The sequence below is a fragment of the Siphateles boraxobius genome, unplaced genomic scaffold (assembly GCF_051911475.1).
Source record: "Siphateles boraxobius isolate OS27281-9 unplaced genomic scaffold, OSU_SipBor_1 20, whole genome shotgun sequence".
Classification (NCBI taxonomy): domain Eukaryota; kingdom Metazoa; phylum Chordata; class Actinopteri; order Cypriniformes; family Leuciscidae; genus Siphateles; species Siphateles boraxobius.
In genome coordinates this window covers 17,263,511-17,284,653 of record NW_027508811.1, presented here as the reverse complement: position 1 = coordinate 17,284,653, position 21,143 = coordinate 17,263,511, and the positions used below count along the sequence as shown (strand labels likewise).

Sequence of the window (21,143 nt, the reverse complement as noted above, 5' to 3'; positions counted from 1 at the left end):
TCTTTTAATGATTAAACGTGTCCGCAATTTAGCAACAGTAGAGACTGCATTTTACAACAATCACCGATCGTGCTGATTCTGACGGTAGGCCTACGTTTGGGTTTTAGGAAGAAATGACAGCGCATCGCTGTGAAGGGAAGGAAGTTGCTCTAGACATAATGCAGTTAGTTTGGTTTCATCTCAAATATCTTCGTTTATAATCTCTGAAAGCCGAAATCTAAAATAAAATTAGAATATTATCCCAGATCTAAAGTGTAACCACGTTTGAATGTTTAGTTCTGTCCTCATTGTCAGTCATTGAGCAGGGCTGTGCTGTTGTGCGCGCTGTGGCTCCGCGTGAGAGATCGCTCTCTCTCTCTCTTCTGGACTGCGAATAGCAAAATTGCATCACAGACGAATGGTTTAATATTATTATATATAGAACTGGCTGGCGAGATTAACATGTTCAAGATTACGTCTTTATATCAATAATAAATAGAAGCCTACGTGTATTTTCTATTTTCTCCAGTAGGCTACCGACAGCAGAACTGAAAACGTCCAAGCTTTAAAGCGAATGGGGGTAAACACGGGGGATTTGAATGGGACTTGTGTATCAATACTCGCGGCTTAAAAATCTATACTTTCTTTGGGAAAAAAATATCGATTTATATCGCAGAATCGATAAAATTGCTCAGCCTTATCCCTAGTGCCAGCACCAGTCTTTCAAACGACTTCATGACCACAGACGTGAGAGCGACAGGTCTGTAGTCATTTAGCCAGTGATTTGGTTTTTTTTGGGATGGGGATGATGGTGGAGCATTTGAAGCAGGAAGGGACGACTTCCAATGATCTGTTGAAAATCTGCGTGAAGATGAAGGCCAGCTGGACATCACAGGCTGGTGAGACACCGCCTGGGCCTGGGGCTTTCCTTGTTTTCTGTTTCCCGACACACATCCTCTTCACTGATCTGAAGTGCAGAAGGGAGGAGAGTGGGGTTACTGGAGGTGTTGAATGTTGTGCAGAGACTGTCAGAGTGGGTGTGGGGTGTGACTTTGATTTTCAAATTTGCTGTAGAAATCATTCAGGTCGTCGGCCAGTTGTTGATTACCTACAGATTGGGGGATGGTATCATCTTGTAGATTGTGATCTCTCCTTTTAGCAACTCTATTCTCTTTTGTCAGTGTGTTTTTGGCCTGATTGTACATTATTTTTTCCCCCATTCCTGTAGGCATTAGGCCAGTGCAATTGAAGCAGGCTTTTAAATCCCGCTCTGCTTCTTTGGTCCATCCTTTAACACTCCTTATTATAGGTTTAGCTGATTTCTGCCTATAGGTCGGTATAAGATGAATCAGGCAGTGATCAGAGAGTCCTAAAGCTGCTCTAGGGATAGACCGATATGCATCCTTTATTGTGTTGTAGCAGTGGTCCAAAAATATTTTTTTCTCTCGTAGGGCATGTAATGTGTTGTCTGTATTTTGGCAGTTCAAGGATGAGGTTTCCTTGATTAAAGTCACCAAGAATAATAATAATAATAAGAGAGTCTGGGTGTTGCTGCTCTGTTATATGATCAGCCTGCTTTTGCAGCGCTGCACTCAAATGCGTTTGCTATGGAATGTAAACACTTACGAGGATGAAAGAGGAAAACGGAATGGCTCCATTAAGCAACGTTTCTGTGAAAAACAGAGCTGCAGAGTATGAAAAGTCCTTATTTGATTCAGGAGAGAAATTAGTCCGTTTTGTTGGGTAGAGAGCGGAGATTTGCCAGATGGATACTAGGCAGCGTGGTTCTAAAGCCACGATGTCTGCGTTTGACTAGATTTCCGGCTGGCTTCCCACGCTTGTGCGTCTTAGAGCGCTTGGGCAGCGCTGCTGCTCCTCAAACTACAATGTTCAGCAAACGTCAGAATAATCCAAAACCTGTAGAAGATTCGGTAGTGTGTACTGCCGAATGTTCAGCAGTTCATCCCTGGTGAAACTGTTTGTATAAGAAAAACAAAAAACAGTAAAACAAATGGAGAGTTCCACACAGAGGCGGCCGTTTGCAGCACCATCTTGAAAGCATAGACCATAGTTACATAGTTGAATTATTTAGTTTGAGCGTAGTTATTTAGTGCACCTTAAACTCGGTGCAGACAAAAGTTCATTACAGTTCTTACCAGCTTACCAGAAATTGTTGGGAAGCCATTGGACAGTTTGCAAATTCATAGACACCCCTAAACAACCTCTCCCCCTTTTTTGCCCAGCAGCTGGAGTACACTCAGGCGCCACCATCCAGGCCATTCAGGGGACTTCTCTTCCAGGACTCTCGTCCCAGCCCGCCTCACTGGTCAGTGCACCATTCCCTGTGGAAGATGAGCAGCACAGTCAACCAATCAGCCAGCAGGGCCTGCACTACCTCCACTCGGCCTACAGAGTCGGTAAGGACGCCTGATTTCTAATTACATAGATCCATTAGGGCATGGCTTGCCTGTCCTTATGTTGCTGTTTTGCACCCATTAGGATCCATCTGGTCCTGAATTGTGGTGATTAATTATCAAGAGAGGTGAGGGAGAGGTCGGTTGTGTCCATGTTGCAGGACTCACAAAGAACTCTCACAGTGAGAAATATTAATTAAGGCATGATTTCCGTTCTATCAGTACTCATAAGTCCTGGAGATTAGGATGTTTGGGTGCATGTGTCAATTCAATACTTGATCAGTACAGTGTCGTACAGTACAGAGTGTTGATGGCAAAATGTTCCTGTCCTTATTTAGGTATGCTGGCCTTGGAGATGTTGGGAAGAAGGGCTCACAACGATCATCCGAACAACTTTTCCCGTAGCCCGCCATACACAGAAGACGTCAAATGGCTGTTGGGCTTGGCTGCCCGTCTTGGTATGCCCATTTATCTTTGCAATATGGCTTTTAGGAAAAACAAGTTTTCTAAAATCCCATTTTATTTCCTGTTACCTGCTATAATGGCTAAAATAGACTGTAAATTATATGTTGGCAGTTTACCTTGCCTTCAGCGGACAAGAGGTGACTCTCCAGCAGAGTTATTGACATCCTGATGTCTGTCCTCTTACTCTGAGCTTTATCCCATGCTGATTGCTCGCATGTTGCCAGTTTTAATGGGATTAAATATTACAATTAGGAATGTAGAAAATATGCCATGTTTTTGTTAGGCATCTTATGAAATGGCTTGTTTGTATTCTTGTATTGCTAATGGTCCCCTCTGAGATGTGTATCCTTATCAGAAGGTAATGACATGGACCTCCACCAGCTTCCTTTAAAAGGATATTCTGGGTTAAATACTTAATTTTTTTGCTAAGTTAGTGTATAAACAGCCTGTGTGCTTGGAAACAGGTAAATTTAGCTCAAAGGATTATTAATTAATTTATAGGGAATTATGAAAGAATTACTCATTTTTACAGCCGAACAAAGAATCATCCAGCGTTCATTTGAATGGGATATAAACTCTGTAGCGGATATTAATATCCAAACTATAGTGAAAACTCTTATAAACACTGTAGCACTATTTATTAGCAATTTGTCGGTGTCCTTGGTTTTCAGGTTCGTTGATTTGCTGGAGGTCTTTTCATGCCTGAAATGGTGTCTTGGGAGAAATTTTTCTAGGTTGAGACCGTTTACCTTTCATTTTCTGGTGACATCATTTGTGGTAAAAATCTGGATGTGCATGGAGCGCTCTCTCTCTCTCACATTCGATTTCAAGGTGGATATTAGGATATTACAGATAGTAGGTGTGGTGCGTCAATCTTAATATCATTACCTTGACCCTTATGGGGTAGACAGCCATTTTACTTAATAAATAAAGACTAAACAAAACAAATAAGTTGAGTGTTGTCTGGTATGGCTCACAACTACTGTTGCACAGCTAAGGTGTCATGTACCATAACTTAATGTTAGGTGTTTTACTTGTTGGGTGGATAGTTACATGTTTCCTTTCTGAAGCTAGTTTCTACCAGTGAGAAGAACATGTTTGTTGAATGTTTTCCATGGTAGTGTAGTGTAGTGTAGTGTAGTGTCCGTTTCAGTCTCTGTTGATCCCCAATTTTCTTGTAGGTATGATCCATGTATATTCCCAGTTGAGTTTCGATTGACTTTTTGCATCTTTGCCTTGGACAAGGTATCATCCATGATCTGATGTATGTATGGTCAGATCCCCACTTTTCTTGAATGTTTGACCCACATGATTCCTGGTTTCGATGGGTTTTTGCATCTTTGCCTTGGACAAGGGATCATCCATGATCTGACGGGCGTCAGTCCAGTAAGGCTGGAAGTTCTTTGGCAGACAATGGGAGGTAGTTTGGCATGGCTGTGTAGAGCTGTAGTACAAAACTTTGTCTCCTACATTGCATTCCTCTTGTGATGCCTTCTGGTGGTGGCAGACTTTCGGACCTTCTGTGCTTATTGTGGTTACTGTTGCATAAACATGGTTCTTGAGTTTGGGGCTCATTTGGTGGTTTCTTTGTGAGTGATGCGTAACCAGGATGAATTTCTCTGGTACCTCTGGACTTTTGTTGGTGGTTGGCTGTGAGAGACACCTTTGTTCTGTGTTGTTGTAGAACAATCATCTTCATTATGGTCCCAGATGAGGTGTACCAGATGATAAATTGGCTGTTCCATCGCTAGTCACAACGATCATGACTCATCTTGGTCATAGGGCTGGGATAAATGATTATTTTTAATTCGGTTTAATTAAATTAAATCGGTTCCGATTCAATATCGATTATCTCCCCATTAATTGAGTAATAGCAATTTATACATGTGGATTTACATATCTGAATGAAAAAAAAACATGAATTCCTTAACTTTGCAATTTATGTTTATTGCTCTTAAAATTCCAAAATAAAAGACTACTATGCAAAGTAATGCATTCTTAGTCAGAGGTAGCATTCAATAAAACCTTGAAGCCTTGAAAACACATAGGCCTAGCTTACTGAAAAAAAGTGCAATCTGTCACGGCACATTAAAGAGCCACAAAATAGTAGGCGTATTAATGGTTTAATTTTCTTTAACTGAACACATTTGAAGGTTGAGACTTTATTAAATGTTACCTTCTTGGTCCTGTCTGACAGCGCGTTGTCAGTGTCCTCTATGTATTTTTCACGACATAAATAGCTATAATCGCGCATACTTGCAGCAGTCTTGCACGCGCTTAGAGCTTGTGTGAATTGCACGTATAAAATTAAGTTAAGGAACAACCTCGATCCATTCAGGAAATGCCATATAGGTCGGTGCATTTCACTGCGCTTCATGACATTTTTTTTCCTTTTGCGCCAAGAAGCCGTTCGCCAGAGATGTTAAAAGATAGCGGAGTGCATTCATGATTATTAGGCTGCCGGTATAATAATCATCCTGGCGCCGGGTCTAGGTGAGTCATTTACTCTTTAAAATAAAATATTGTATTTTACTCATTTAAGACTGCTCTTATGAGGACACTCGACAAAACGTACAGTTTGTCGTAATTTGTGTGTTATGGTTCGTTCAAGCCCAAAAGAGAACTCTATACTGACGCACATTTTTCTGTGGGTTGTGTGTGTGTGTACTTTAGAGGAACGAGTGCCTCGTTAGTGGTTCCATGCCTTTTATTGTATATAAATAGGCATCCTCAGTGCTGTGCTTAATTGAATGGTGTCTAGGTTGGTTTCGTCGTCGATTACCCACATTTGAATGCTTTTGAATGCATTGGTTGATCGCCTTTAGATGTCCAGCTAGGTTTCCAGTTGTTTCTGACTTTTGGGTTTCTTGAGAAGTATGGCCGGTCCCACGAATTTTCCCAGCAGGTGGTGTGATAGGTCTAGGGGTGGGCAATCTTCCCAGAATTTCATATCATAATCTTATAACAAACAATCACAATCTATGATTTGAATTGCGATCTTTCCAATTTTGAGAGATACTATCGAGAATATCCAGACTGGAACAAGCCTATGGACTTATCTATTTGCACAATTTAAAACACAGTACTGCATTAAACAATCAGTTGTCAATATAGTCATTGAACTAGTGGTCGACCGATATAATTTTTTCTAATGGCCGATGCCGATATCTTAAAGAGCAGGGTATTAGTGATGCGCAGATCGCGGTTAAATCCGCGGGCACTGCAGATAATCCGCAGATCGGGCGGGTCAAGTAATAAAAAAAAAAAGTCTGATTAATTGCAGGTGGGTTGTGGGTGGATATGATAAATAATTAATAACGTAATATTAACTAATTCTCTAAAATATGAGCATGTTAAAACATAATTTTTCCGACAGGCACTAATTTACACTCTCATTAAGATATGCTGTGCGGGGTATTGGATTACATGTAAAGCCTATATATTTTAATTAATATTTAAATACATAATTTGAAAATGAATTAAAAAACAATTCTCTAAATTAAACCGATTTACATTAAATTGCAACTTCTTGATTCTGTAATCATATTACAGTATTTTTCACAAATAAAGACATTTTGAAAAAATATATATAAAAGAAGTAAACACTGTAACTAACAGGGCAATCAGTAATCTAAGTTCGTGCACACTGGTAATCATATTTTTTCAAATAGACAAGGTATCACTAATATTACATACAGCACAGTGAAAATTACATGAATATGGCATAACGGGCTACTTATAAATATAGCACAGCTGAACTCTTCTTTCCGCATTCAATTAAAACGGGCAGGCTACAAATGTGCACTTCAGAAGATCCAAAGACCTTAAAAAGACTTCAAAGGCCACTAATTTCGAATAAGGCTGCAAGGTATGTGAAATTAAATGTTTATTAGTTATTCAAAGATTTTTTTAAATTCTATAAATTAACATTTGCTGAATGCTGAAGGTAAATGAGAACAAATTAATAGTGTTCGCCTTTCTGTTACTAATAATATCTGTAAAAGCAAACGCTATGATACTCTTTCGTATACAGTTTACTTTCTTTGTTTAACAGTTCAATTTAGTAATGTAAGAGACAAAACTGTTAAATTTAGTAATGTAAGAGACAAAACTGTTAAAAAGGACCATCTATCTATAAATTACAGGAACGTCTGTCTGTCTTTCTGTGTGTCTGTCTGTGTGTCTGGTAATCGCATATCTCTCGAACCGTTAGTCCGATGGATCTCAAACTTGACTGGTGTCTTGCTACGGGCACGAGTAAGTGCAGTGCCGAGTTTGACGTTGTTTGGATTAGAAATGCAAAAGATATTGTCAAATATATCGGTAAAAGAAGCACAAATTGAAGTTGTGGTTTAGAAATAAACATTCTGACATTAGAGAGGGTTGTGGTTTAAAAATTGTGGTTTAAAAATAAACATTTTCAGCTAAACATTAAGTCAGCTACACTGTTTACTTCTGAATATTGTAGTTATTCAGAAGTAGTTAGTTGTCAGTCATAGATATATACACTAGATGTCGCCTTGGGGTTCTAAACATGCTTTAAAATCGCCGCCATCTTGGAACAGGGGTCTTGTCATAGGAAGTAGCTAGGTAACGCTGAATTCATGGATGATGCCGGACTTTTGTGCTGCGTATGGATGTTTACACGAAAGAAATCTAAAAACCTGACCGCAAGGGATTACATTTCACAAGATTGAAATTTTGTAAAAAAAAATTACATTTCTCTGGACTCTATAATAAATACATGTCTGACCGTTGGAACGAACCAAAACAACTAGAAAATCGCATTCATGACGATTTATGGTGATTTTATTTCCGTTAGACCTTTTCCTACATTGACCCTGATGAGGGGTTCCCCTGTTTCAAGATGGTGGCTCTATTGACGCATTCGTTCCAATGAACTGCCATAGCCAAGGTGACATATTTATATCTATGGTTGTCAGTAGTTAGTTATATATGTAGTTCAATTTTCCATATTTATTGTATGTCATTATGTCAGTATCAGTATTTCCTTTCAACCATACACAATTAAAAATGTCACTGAACTTTTGCTGTGTAATTGAAACAATAAGCACTCAAACACACCAAACCAACAATTACTAAAAACACAGTATATTTATACTATTATTATATTATATTTATACAATATAAATGTAATATAGCCTATACACAGACACGCATACATCTATCTATAAATTACAGAAACGTTTGTCTGTGTGTCTATTATTCGCATATCTCGGTAAAAGAAGCACACATTGAAGATGTTTAGATGATGTTTAGAAGGTTGTGATTTTAAAAATAAACATTCTGACATTAGAAGGTTGTGGTTTAAAAATATCTGAATATTATATTTTATTCACGGCCATCATTTGTTAGTAGCCTATTCACAAACTGTTTGCTCAAGCGTAGCTTTTCCTCGGAGTTCACTTTGTCGCTGCTCCCTGAATCGTCTCGCTTATTCATTTGTGGATGTTAACTGAATCAGCTACAGTCAGCTACACTGTTTACTTCTGAATATTATATTTTATTCTGGTGCGCTTAACGTTGTCGTTTTCTCAGAGTTTAGGCCAGCAACTCAAACATACCAAATCAACAATTACTAAAAACATACAAAAACATGGGCGTTTTGCACGGGCATTGAACTTGTCTATCTATAAATTACAGGAACGTCTGTCTGTCTGTCTGTTAATCGCATATCTCTCGAACCGTTAGTCAGATGGATCTCAAACTTGACTGGTGTCTTGCTACGGGCACGAGTGCAGTGCCGAGTTTGACGTTGTTTGGATTAGAAATGCAAAATATATCGTCAAATATATCGGTAAAAGCACCCATTGAAGTTGTGGTTTAAAAATAAACATTCTGACATTAGAGAGGGTTGTGGTTTAAAAATTGTGGTTTAAAATTAAACATTCTGTCAGCTAAACATTAAGTCAGCTACACTGTTTACTTCTGAATATTGTAGTTATTCAGAAGTAGTTAGTTGTCAGTGGTTAGTTATATCATGCACAAATAAAAATGTCACTGAACTTTTGCTGTGTAATTGTAACATTAAGCACTTAAACACATGCACCAACAATTACTAAAAACACGCACAAAAACAGATTTTGAAAGGGCATATGTGTTGTTCGCATGTCTCTTGAACCGTTAGTCTGATGGATTTCAAACTTGACAGGTGTTTTGCTACGGGCAGGAGTAAGTGCAGTGCCGCGTTTGACATTGTTTGGATTAGAAATGCAAAAAATATCGTTAAATATATCAGTAAAAGAAGCACACATTGGCTTTTGTGGCTCTAGCCGCTGGCCACTCAGGCTCACACTGCACACTGAGTGGCCACTCCCCCTCTCACACTCTCACACTGCACACTGAGTGGCCACTCCCCTGCTTCAGAGCATAGTTAATGCCATGCTAAAGCTAGATGAGTTCTAAATGCCAGAACTAAGTGTGAATCTAAAAAAATCTGTTAATAGGGTGATAGGAAAAATTTTGGTAGAATAAGTTTACTTAAACTTTCAAAGTTCAAGACTTATTTCTAAATGTATCTTTTAGATCTAATCACATTAGGATGAATAATGATAACTTGAAATGACTTCAATGTAAACACAACTGCTTCGGTTAGCTTAGGAACACTGTAAGGTTTGTTTACAGTATGGCATCTATACACTGCACATGCACAGTTCAGAGTTCATCCGGAAGAGTCGGCCAAAGCCAGGGAAACACTTAAGGACTGTAAAGCCCCGTTCACATTATAAGCGACTTTGTCGCTGCATGTCACCAGTGGCTGGCGATGAGGTCGCTAGTGATGTGAACGGGGCTTAAAGGATTAGTTCACTTTTTAAAAAACTTTTGCAGATAATTTACTCACCCCAATGTCATCCAAGATGTCCATTTCTTTCTTTCTTCAGTCGAAAAGAAATTAAGGTTTTTGATGAAAACATTTTAGGATTTTTCTCCATATTGTTTTACGGTGTGTGCTTTAACCTTACACCTTTAACCTTATTATTTATTATCCTCAGGTTAGGTAGAGTAAGTCAAATCTGACCTAAATCATAAGCGTTCAAATGGTACTTACAACTTGTTCAGAAGACTTGTCTGTGGTTTAGTTCTTGCTCAAGGTTTATTAACAACAATACTGGTAGACAATATCTTGCAATTAGTATAATAGTTATTTATTAATATTCCAAAAATAAAAGTTAAACCAAAACTAATAGCAAAGTTACAATATAAAGCAAGGTCTAAATCAAAGGTACAATCAGCTGGGTTTCTGGCGTCGAGAGATACCGCTAAATCAGTATCTGCCTGTTCAGTCTTCTCCTCAGTCTTTTATACTCAAACAGTTCACTGCCGAAGTCAAACTCTCTTCTGTTGTCATCAACTGGAGAGCTGCCAAGTCTTCCATGACCCTTTTAAGGTGTTTCCGACGTAGCCTGCCCGCTTTCTTCTTGGCTCTTTTTCTCGTGCATCACAGAACAGAGCAAGGCGAGCATTTGCGCTTATAAAACTTAAACTTCTTTATTTATTTTTGAAATGACCGATCGTTTTGCAAGATAAGACCCTTATGCATCGTTTGGTGTCGTTTAAAGCCATTTGAAGCTGCACTGAAACTGTCATTTGGACCTTGGACCGTTTGATACCCAATGAAGTCCATTATATGGAGACAAATCCTAGAATGTTTTCATCAAAAACCTTAATTTCTTTTCGACTGAAGAAAGAAAGACATGGACATCTTGGATGACATGGGGGTGAGTAAATTATCAGCAAAAGTTTTTTAAAAAGTGTACTAATCCTTTAAGGCCGATTACGAATGTAATTTGATACTTACGACTGATAATGCCCATATGCGCTGAGTCGGAGACTGTTGCGTTCAGTTGGTGTTTACAGTTGGTGTTTAAAATCAGCTCCAGTCATTGGAAACAGTCTGTAAGTGAGTTCAGTCTTAAGCCACGTCCACACGAAGCCAGAGCTTTCCCTATCCGATCTTTTTTTCTCTCGTTCTAAAAAAAAAATTCCGTAAACACGGCGCCGCCTCAAGAAATATCTGCGTACACACGAAACCGACTGAAACCGATATAGTATACATGCCAGACCAGTATGAGGTGCTGTATTTCTGACACAGATACACTAAAAACAGAGGAGAGGACTTGCGCATAAACCTTGCCCGCTGTATACAATAATATTAGGAACAGTAGCTTATTTTTTTCTTTCTTTTTAACCAAGAACTTTATTGAACAATATGAAAAACCATAAATGGCCTGGTACAAAATAGGAATGAGTCACGATATTCGATTAGTTAGCAGACGCATAAAGCTTGCCACAAAGAACCGGCAAATAGCCTAATCATTATGAATGTGTCAAATATAGCAAGGAGACATTTTAATTATTTATTAATAAACAAGTGTTTTCTGTGACGATGCTGACTCGCCACCTTCGCAGTAGGTGAAGGTGCTTATAGAGATAAATGCACACTTCATACGGATTATAAGAGAGTTGTCTGTTTCTTTTCGTTTTGAATTGTTTTGTTTAAAAGTAGACATTTCAAGCTTAGATATATTTCTGAGATTCTGTTCATTTATGAGACAAGCTCCAGTTCACGTGGGATGCAAGTTATATCGCGTCGGCACCTCCGTGTCCTGATGGCTATTGTCTGCTATATTTGCTTCTTATTTATTAAATCCAGGCAATTGGTTTATGAAACATTGATTAAAATTAAGATACAATTTATACAAAACGAAATTCACTTTAAAGAAAGGCTTTATATAAAACACAACTTAATGAAGTGGTCAAAATGATGTGCCTCGATATTGCGCATTATGATTAGGCTACTCAGGCTGTTCACTTTTCATAATCAACATATATGAAATGGAAAAAATAACATATTATTTAAACATAAATATGAAACTAACTTTTCTTTAATGGTTACAACATGTAGGCCTACAGTACAGAGAAATTTAATGTCGGAGCGAACGCCGTGTTACCAGCATGAGGGGGCAGAGGTGCGTTTTTTGAATAATAATCAAATAATTCCCAGCGATCGTCGAATATTATTTTTGCTTGAAATGCCCATCCCTACAAAATACGAAATGTCTTAAACAGACAAAATACAAGCATCATAGCATAAGAAAGAAATATAAACAAATAAAGAAGTAAAATAAAGAAATAAAATAAAAATACTTTAAAGTAGGCCTAAATAATAAATAAAGAAATAAAATAGGCTCAGTAGCTTCTGAAGCATGAACTCAAGCAAGTAGTCGCAGTTGTTGTTGCTGTTAGCCTACTGATTTAGCGCGTCTGACTAGTCGACACGTGGGGTGATGACATCATCGTTTCACAAAATATACGTATTGGCCGTACACACAGAGACACAAGGGTGTCGTTTTCAGAATTATGCACCCTGGGACCCGGTTTCCAAAAATAACGGTTTCAGTCTCCCAAAACGCCGGATCCGTCTGGACGAAACGCCGATCCGATAAAAAAATTGTCTGTATACAGCTAAACGCGTCTCCGTGTGGACAGGGCCTTAGAATGTTTTAGCTAGTAGTTAAGTGTGTCCCCTGCATAAGACTTCTGTTCCACGATCGTAACGATGGCAACAGAACAAACGCTAATTGGCAAAGTAAGCCTGGGCGATTTGGACTAAAAATAAAATCCTATTTACAATTTAAATCGATCCCCCCCTACTTAAAATCAATCTGCAGATGACTAAGAAATTGTTCAAAACAAGTTTTAACTTTTATTTTGTTTTGATTTTCCCTACTGGGATTTGATCTGGATTTCCCCCCCGGGGGTTAAAATGCAATCAGAAACAACATGCCAAAAAGACAAGATGTCAGGCCCCGCCTTTGTAAACAGTGAAAGTATAACATAACAACATAAAATGGGTGGATTGGGATTGGGGGTGATGTAAAAAAAAAAGAAAAGAAAAAACTTGCATCACAATAAGTGTATTGTGATTGTCAAAACATTTGGTAACTAAAAATAATTTTATTAAGTTAAGTGACAACACAATGTATACATGGTACAATTACTGGTATGCTACTGTTTATTATTGCTTGACACAAATTTCACAATTTCAGTTCTTGTGATTTGATTCTGATCTTGATTCAATATCGATTCCTTTGGATTAATATTTGGTACAGTAAATATGTTAATGTGTTATGTACATTTTTCTCAAAAAAATATATATCTCACCTAATGCTGTAAACATAGAGCCCCGTCAGCTGGTATTATTATTAAAGGTTAAAAACAACATCTCAAATTAAATATAATGTGTTTTTTTATAATAACAACGCTATAATATTTTAATGATATAGGTAAAAATACAATAAATATGTAATATAGTTATCATATTTAGCAAAATACTCTCTATAGCATTTTTTTTTAAGTCCAACTAACGTGCTATGGTTTTTAAATGGCTTTTCTGAGGTAAATGTAATGTTACGTGACATTGTTCTCCAGCAGTTTTATGGACCTCTTTCCGCGGTTGAAAAACTCTGATCGATTGATTTTATTATACGTATTTCGGTAAATTGAACTGTATCTTTCAAATTACCTATTGATCATTCGTGTTTATTTACTATTAACTAGTAGTAAAGAGTAACAGATGATCGGTTCACATGCCGCTTGAACTGATCTGTCACGTCCCATTTACAAGCACCAAAGCGGTGTTTATTGTTTGAATTTTGTAATCAAATTTATTGACAGAATCTGAGAGCTGAGAAGTAGGCTTGGGCGGTATCCAAATTTTGATACCATCAAACCTCCTCCCTATTTTACCGGGGTATACGGTATTACCGTGACTAATTAAAAATTATGACATAAGGCTCAGACAGCGTCACCAAACTGTTGGCTTGAGCCTACTCCGTTCAGAAACTGAATACCAGTTCGGGCAAATTTTTTTTTTTTTTTAAAAATCAAGGCCAACCTGTGCACGTTGTGTCTGATCCCGGCTGACGGCATTAAATGTAATTATGAGCCGGAGCCCTATTTAGACTTGACTATTTTTAATACGTGGGCCGTTATAATATGGTGGCGCCAAATAATTTTTTAACCCAGGTGCTGAGGGGGTGGTAGATATAAATACTATTTATGAATGATCAAAAGTGGGACACTTAATAATATTTAATTATTTTAATTATGACAATTAAAGTTTTCATTTTATTAATTAATTTAAATTAAATTAACAAGCAACAAGCAAGAAGTGCATTTGTAAATCCGGTGACACGCGTCCATTGATTTTTATGAATACAACTTTTCTGTCAGTGTCTGCTGCAAAGATTAAGTTGACGATCGCCATCTCCTAGTGAACGCGCATATATAGAGAGAAATGCAAATCATGGATTACATAATAAGAAGGTATAGGCTAGCCTTTTTCTTTTCGTTTTGAATTGTTTCGTTTAAAGAAATTGACGATTGATATCTCCGTAGTGAACGTGCCTATAGAGAGAAATGCACATCATGGATTAATCAGAGAGTATGCTGCCTATTTCTTTTCCTTTTGAATTGTTTCGTTTAAAGAAATTGACGAATCGCCATCTCCATAGTGAACGATAGAGAGAAATGCACATCATGGATTACGTAATCAGAGAGTAGGCTAGCCTATTTCTTTTCGTTTTGAATAGTTTCGTTTAATGAATTTGATGATCGCCATTTCCGTATGAACGCGCATAGAGAGAAATGCACATCATGAATTAAATAATCAGCGAGTGGCCTATTTCTTTTCATTTTGAATTGTTTCGTTTAATGAAATTTCAAGCTTTATTTAGATATAGGCCTATCTGTCATGTCTGTGAGGCATACACTGAGTTTCGGTTAATTTATGATGAGATTTCAGTTAATTTATGATGAGATTTCAATGCAAGTGACCGCGGCGCGCTAGCGCAGGATCCTGTCATGATTATGTTGTCTGCTATATTTGATTCTTTTTTATTAAATCCAGGCAATTTGTTGATAAAAAAATTATTAAAATTAGGATACAATTTATACAAAACGAAATTCACTTTCAAGAAAGGCCTTTTACAAAATGAAACTTAATTAAGTGGTCAATGTCTGACTCCCGATGCATCCCATCTTACACGTGCTGTTCACTTTTCATTATCAACGTAAAAAAAAAATAACATTATAATATTTTAACAAATGTAAACTAATGCGCTTATTTAATGAACTCGGGGCAAAATGCATCTTCGCAGCAGTGAGTGGGGGGTTGTTTCGGAGATGTGACATTAGGTTAGAGGTGTTTCCATCTCTCGCGGTCACCTTTTTTATTGCAACATTTACAAATTGCCTCGTCAGTATTTACCGCCTCTCCCTTCTCACTCTCTTTCTCCTCCACACTGTCACTTGATGACAACTACATAAGCATTTTAGGCATTGAATAAATTATATTTATATATTATATATAAGTGCCGGTAATGACTGTATTGAAACTGATACCGTTGCTATTTTAAGACCCCACGGTATACGGTATTACCGTAATACCGCCCAACCCTACTGAGAAGTTGTTTCATATCAATAGTAACCTTCTCTGTCTTGTCTGTCGGTGTCGGTGTCCTCTTTGCTTCGAGATTGTTCTCTGCATGAGAAAATGGATGTGTGGCGCGAGTGCGTGTAAAAGTGACAATTGTGTGAGTCTCATGGTGAATTCGTGAGAGTTGGGAGCCCTGCAGATTCAGTTTGTAAATGTTTTTGGCTGGTGTGCTTGTGCTGCCACAGTCTTGTTCATTTGCCATGTTGTTTGTGTATCTCTATGGCAAACGCTGAGTCAGTTCGGAACTACGGGTGCCCATCGACGGATGTCAAAGAGAAAACTGATTTTCATTCAAACAAGTCGGCATTCGAGTTAATCGATAAAATTGGTTTATTGCCCAGCCCTATGGCAAAGATGTGAATTGCATCAGATACAGTTAGGCATGTTACATGAAATGTAGACACTTTCAACACTGTCCAAATAAGACACCACTCGTAGCTGGTTTTACAACGTGGCACCAGAAACACTCAGTTCGTTAAGAGTGAGATTAAACTTTAAGCAAACGACAGTTTTGCGCTGTAATTGATGGAACAGCGATCTCGGCAGATTGTCTCTCTGTGCAAGTTTCTCTGGGCACGTAAAACAACAGGGTTTCTTCGCTGTTGATTCACAGTTTCAATGTTAAGCTTTACTTGATCAAGATTTTAAGTCTCTCCCCTTCAAATCACACTCGGACAAGCAGTGTTGCACAAGCTCTCACAAACAGGCAAGCATTTAGCTGTTTAACAGGGAGGACACCGAACACGCAATGGCATCAGTTTAGCTATAAACTATTCAAGGCATTCTAGAAATTGAGGAACACGCTCAATTATGTTCTTATCGTATAGTGTGAGATATCAGATCTTAATTTACTGGAGTTTAAAAATAGGGAGGCAGACTAGATTAGAGTTACAGCTTTCTCTGCATTAATTCATTCATTCATACATTCAATTAAGCCAAGCCATTAAGCTACATACATCACATCTATATCATCCGCAACAATGGGAAAGATAAATGACTTAGTATACGCTTACAATTTAGATTAAACTGCCAACATTCTCCACCAATAGATGTAAGGAAAACCAGGCCAATTTAGCCCTAAGGGAATTATTAATTTATAGGGAATTTTGAATTATAGGGACTTCTTAATACTAAATGTCAAGACACTTGAAATGCAGCTCGGCAAATAAAAATAGAGGGCTGTTAATTGATTAGAACATTCAACGGCATATTTTTGGTAATGGTTGCAGTTCCAAGAAAACTAAATAACAAGCCTTAGTGTAATTAAGTTGAAGCACATCTTTATTTCTAATGTATCTTTTTATTTATTTATTTTTTTTACATATTTTGCTTTATTTTTGCATTTGAAATGTAGATTATTATTATTATTATTATTATTATTATTATTATTATATAGTTAGATATAATCCAAGCCTTATTTTGGCCCTTCATAGTAAAAACTTTGGGACCAGGAAATGGTGCACAGGTAATGCAGACATAATGTGACAAAAATGCAGCAAATATAAACTCAACAATTCCTTAGAATTTATGGACATAATCTAAAGATGCACTCTTCCAAAGTTGTTTGCGTTAACAGTTCTACCGATTGTGTTTTACTTGTGGGTGATATTTCACTCTATTTGAGGTTCGATATTTAAATTTCACCACACAAAGAATTAAAATGACTTGACCTCTGTAAAGCATCCCATCTGGGTCTTATTCATGCAAATTATTATTTTTTGATAACGTATGGAGCTGTGATGCTATAGCTGTGATACCAACATATTCTGTCTGGGACTTGTAGACTCATTGGATTTTATGTATATTGAAAAAACAGAACAAGCAAAGGAATGCACTGATGAGCAAGACATAACCAGAAAGGTGCGATGAAGTTTGCTTATGGAAATGGTTGTATATTGACAGTGCTTTTTGTACTTGGATTTCAATTTAATTTGCCCCATTATGCTTTTTCAAATATTACCTTTGATCGCAGACCTTTAACATTCACAAACTGCATAAAAGTACATGACAAATAAAGTTATTACCTCTTAAAAGAATCGAGAATTGATCTAAACTGCTGAAATGTGTTGTCAGCAATTCCATTATCCATAACAATGTAAAAAAAGTGCATAATACCAGCGAACACTGTTGTTTTAGCTGAGGCCTAGAAAAGATTGGCTTGTGTTGTCAACATGTCGAGAAGACCGTTTTAATCGCTGCAAATCAAAAAGAATGAGGACTCCGGAATTGATGGAATTGATATGGAAAACCCAATGCCATTGTTCGTATTACTTGTGTATACAAGTGCTGAAGAAGCCTTCTGAGCTTAAATTCAAATATGGTAAAAGGCGATTTTGTTTCCAACTTGCGCTGTAAGCGGTAGACCAATCACAACAGACTGGGCCGTAAGACCAATCAAAGCAGAGTAGGCTCACAGAAAGACCTGAATCTTATAACTAATCATTTTCAGACTCTTTTAGAAATTAGGTGATGTACAATGTATATTATGAGACAATTAACTTTTTTTTTTTTTAATCTTGATGCATGAAAACCAAAATTAGGAAGCTTTAAAATAGCATAAGGGGCCGTTCACATATCGCGTCTTTTGCGCACTCAAGTTCGTTATTTCAAATGTACGCGGTGTGACAATGCCGTTCAGAATGCCGGAAGCGCACAGCAGGTCATGTGACAAGAACCAACCAATCAGGTTCACTTCACCCTTTCTGTAACAACTTTGAAAGCTAAACATGAAGTATGGGGTGCACCCAAACACTACAGGTTTTTTTTCTCTGTAAATAAATCTTGTAGCAGAGCTACAAGCGTTTTTCGGTGGTGATTTGTTGATTTGTTATTTGTTGTTGTGGAGATTGCAATTCATGGTTGCATAGCACCAACAGACGCAACAGGAGTGCAGGCGCTCTGGAAAGAAGGAGCTCCTTCCACGCGTTTTTAGACGCGATATGTGAACGGTCCCTAAAAGGGGCACTTTAAAGGGTTAATTCACCCAAAAATTTAAATTCTGTAATTTACTCACCCTCATGTTATTCCAAACCCGTTAAGATCATCCCATTTTGATCATCTTCTGTACAGAAATGAAGATATTTTAAATAAAATGAGAGATTTATGTCCCAGTCTATGCAACTACCACTTTGACGCTTAAAATTAGAGATCATAAAACTAATCTATATGAATTGAGTGGTTTAGTCCAAGTTTTCTGAAGAGACACGATTACTTTATTTGATGAACAAATTGAATGTAGACTTTTCTTCACATATAAACATTGATCAGCGAACATAAACAGAAGCTCAACCGAACCTGCTTTGAATATTTATGTAAATAACCCTAAAATAAAACTGTTCAGCATATTAAGTGACCGTGTCTCTTCAGAAAATTTGGACTAAACCAGTCAATTATTATGGGTTAGTTTTATGATCTGTTTATGAACTTTTTGAAGCGTCAAAGTGGTAGTTGCGTAGCTGTCACTAGAGGGACAGAAATCACTTGAATTTCATTAAAAATGATTAATTTGTGTTCTGAAGAGGAATGAAAGTCTTACAGGTTTGGAACGACATGAGGGTGAGCAAATGATGACAATTTTTGGTTAAATTAACCCTTGAAATAAAAATAAAATTAAATAAAAAATTAAAAGTAAATTAATATTACAAATAATTATGAATAATTTATAATTCAACATTAATAAATTATAAGTAAACAGAATCATAAATTGAAAACTTAAATAATTAAAAGAACAGGTAAAAGTACATAAATGCAATGTATTAGAGATTCATTCAGTTTCAGAATGTTTCCTTATCCTCCTCCCTCTTCCTCTCTCCTCAGGTGTGAACCACGTGTACCAGTTTTGTGTGGGCGCAGCGAAAGGTGTTCTTAGTCCATTTGTCCTGCAGGAGATCATTATGGAGGCTCTGCAGAGGTTAAACCCTGCACATATCCACGCACACCTCCGCACTCCTGCCTTCCACCAGCTCGTGCAGCGCTGCCAGCAGGCCTACTTACAGGTACAGATTCACAAATCCCTAAGATTCAGCCTGGGGAACTAATCACACTGACATTATTACTAATAACATCCCTAATAGGATGAAATCTTGAAATAAGTCTGTGCCACGATGATGATGATGATAATCCAGGAACATATATTCTTGCGCTGACAGAAGTGGTTAAAATTACACTCCAACACATGAGCTGATCCGTCACAGCTGACATTTGTATAGAATGTGGTGCAACCATCTCAAAGTTCGTTTTTATATTACTTAGACTTAGTTTCTAGTTTCAAGTAGAGAATTTAAGTAGGGTTTTAGAGCATTCGAGTGGTGCCAAGGCTGGATTGTGACGGCATTGTCGCCCACATTGAATATAAATTGTGCATGATCAATTCTGGAGTGTTAAAGCTAGAGAGGGAAGCCTGAGTCTGTTCACAGGATGGAGCATACTGATGAGAGAGCATCAAACACACTGTGACAGCCCAAAGCCAAGAGCTGCTTCCTAGAGAAGGAGCGCACACATGCTATCTCTCCCTCTCACACACTGAGCCTGCTAGCAGATAACTGCAAAGTGTGTCTGAGTCTCTTTATTTTGCCATTTCAAATAGGTTTCAAGTTGTTGCATGGGCATGTCTACGTAAGTGGCCATTGCGCTCTCATGGCCTTCTATTTTAAAATGCCCAGATCAAGGGACACTCTACCATATGTCTGCCACTGTAAATCTTTGCAAATGAATGTTGGGTAAATGTGAAACGGAGACGTCCCTGCTCTAATCCACTCTCTCCATGCGTGGAGAATGAGATGATGACCGAGAGGCTGTACTCGAGCAGAAACCTACCCAGACTGTCACTGGGTCATTTCGCACATCGCTGGTGGGAAATGCACTTCATATGCTACATGTCCCAATAAACATCCGGGACATGATGCTTCATAACCAGTTTACGTTTTATTAAATGGGTTCAGGTTAGTGCCATCCAGTAGCAGGTATATTTATGAACTTGTCATGTTGCATGTTAAACCAGAGGGAGATCAAAAAGGTATGACAGTAATGAAATGCTGTTGAAAGATACGTAAACGCATTTAGAGCTAGAAACTAAACTCAAAACGAAGCATTATGTATATAGTTTATTTATTAAAATATTCTTGTATTTATGTATTTATCTACTTGCTAAATAAATAAATGAACATGAAATATTGATTTAAATTTAGTTGAATTATTTCATCTTGTAGATAACTTGCTAGGAAAAATAGCCCATTTTTACCATTGAAAAAACAAACAATGCACCTAGCAATGCATGAGTATAAACAAAGGAAATCTGCACACTATATCTATTCCCTTTATTTGTAAAATAAAACGGCAACTGTTTGATCGTCCTCCTAGCAAGAATACAAACACTTAAATAATATTACAAAATTAATATATTAATCTGCAGTTATCTTCCTTTAAATTCGCTCTCATCCATCTCTTACAAGCTCATTGTTTTCCAATAAATAAATAAAATCTTTGTAAGTTTCAATCAAAGTTTGTTTAAGTTGTTTTTTCTTTTAAAAACTGTCCCTTTTTCCCTTTTTGAATATCATGATTCTTCAGGGCCCCTAAGCGGACATGGTGAAAAAAGAAATATGAGATAGGAGCAAAAATTCTATTTCAGTGCTTTGATTTGCTTTCAACTTTTGCATTCCTCCAAGAAACTTTTGTGACAGAACACAACTTTTCAGGGAACCACAAAAGCATTGAAATATAACTTTTCCTTCCATCTCAACTTTTTGCGTTCCCCTGAGAAACTT

At 37.4% G+C, this 21,143-nt stretch overlaps 1 protein-coding gene across 13 annotated transcripts in view; it reads left to right on the top strand.

The window, feature by feature from the left end:
• Positions 1-21,143, top strand: part of zswim8 (zinc finger, SWIM-type containing 8) — a 59,522-nt gene that overhangs the window by 36,298 nt on the left and 2,081 nt on the right. For 4 of the 13 annotated variants that reach the window (XM_077237201.1, XM_077237197.1, XM_077237199.1 and 1 more), the window contains 3 exons: positions 2,226-2,396; positions 2,732-2,851; positions 19,195-19,373. In XM_077237201.1, coding sequence (XP_077093316.1) covers positions 2,226-2,396; positions 2,732-2,851; positions 19,195-19,373 — 470 coding nt within the window. Of the gene's footprint in view, positions 1-2,222; positions 2,397-2,478; positions 2,576-2,731; positions 2,852-19,194; positions 19,374-21,143 lie in introns of those variants that run through there. The other 9 variants (XM_077237200.1, XM_077237196.1, XM_077237198.1 and 6 more) reach the window with 6 other exon arrangements.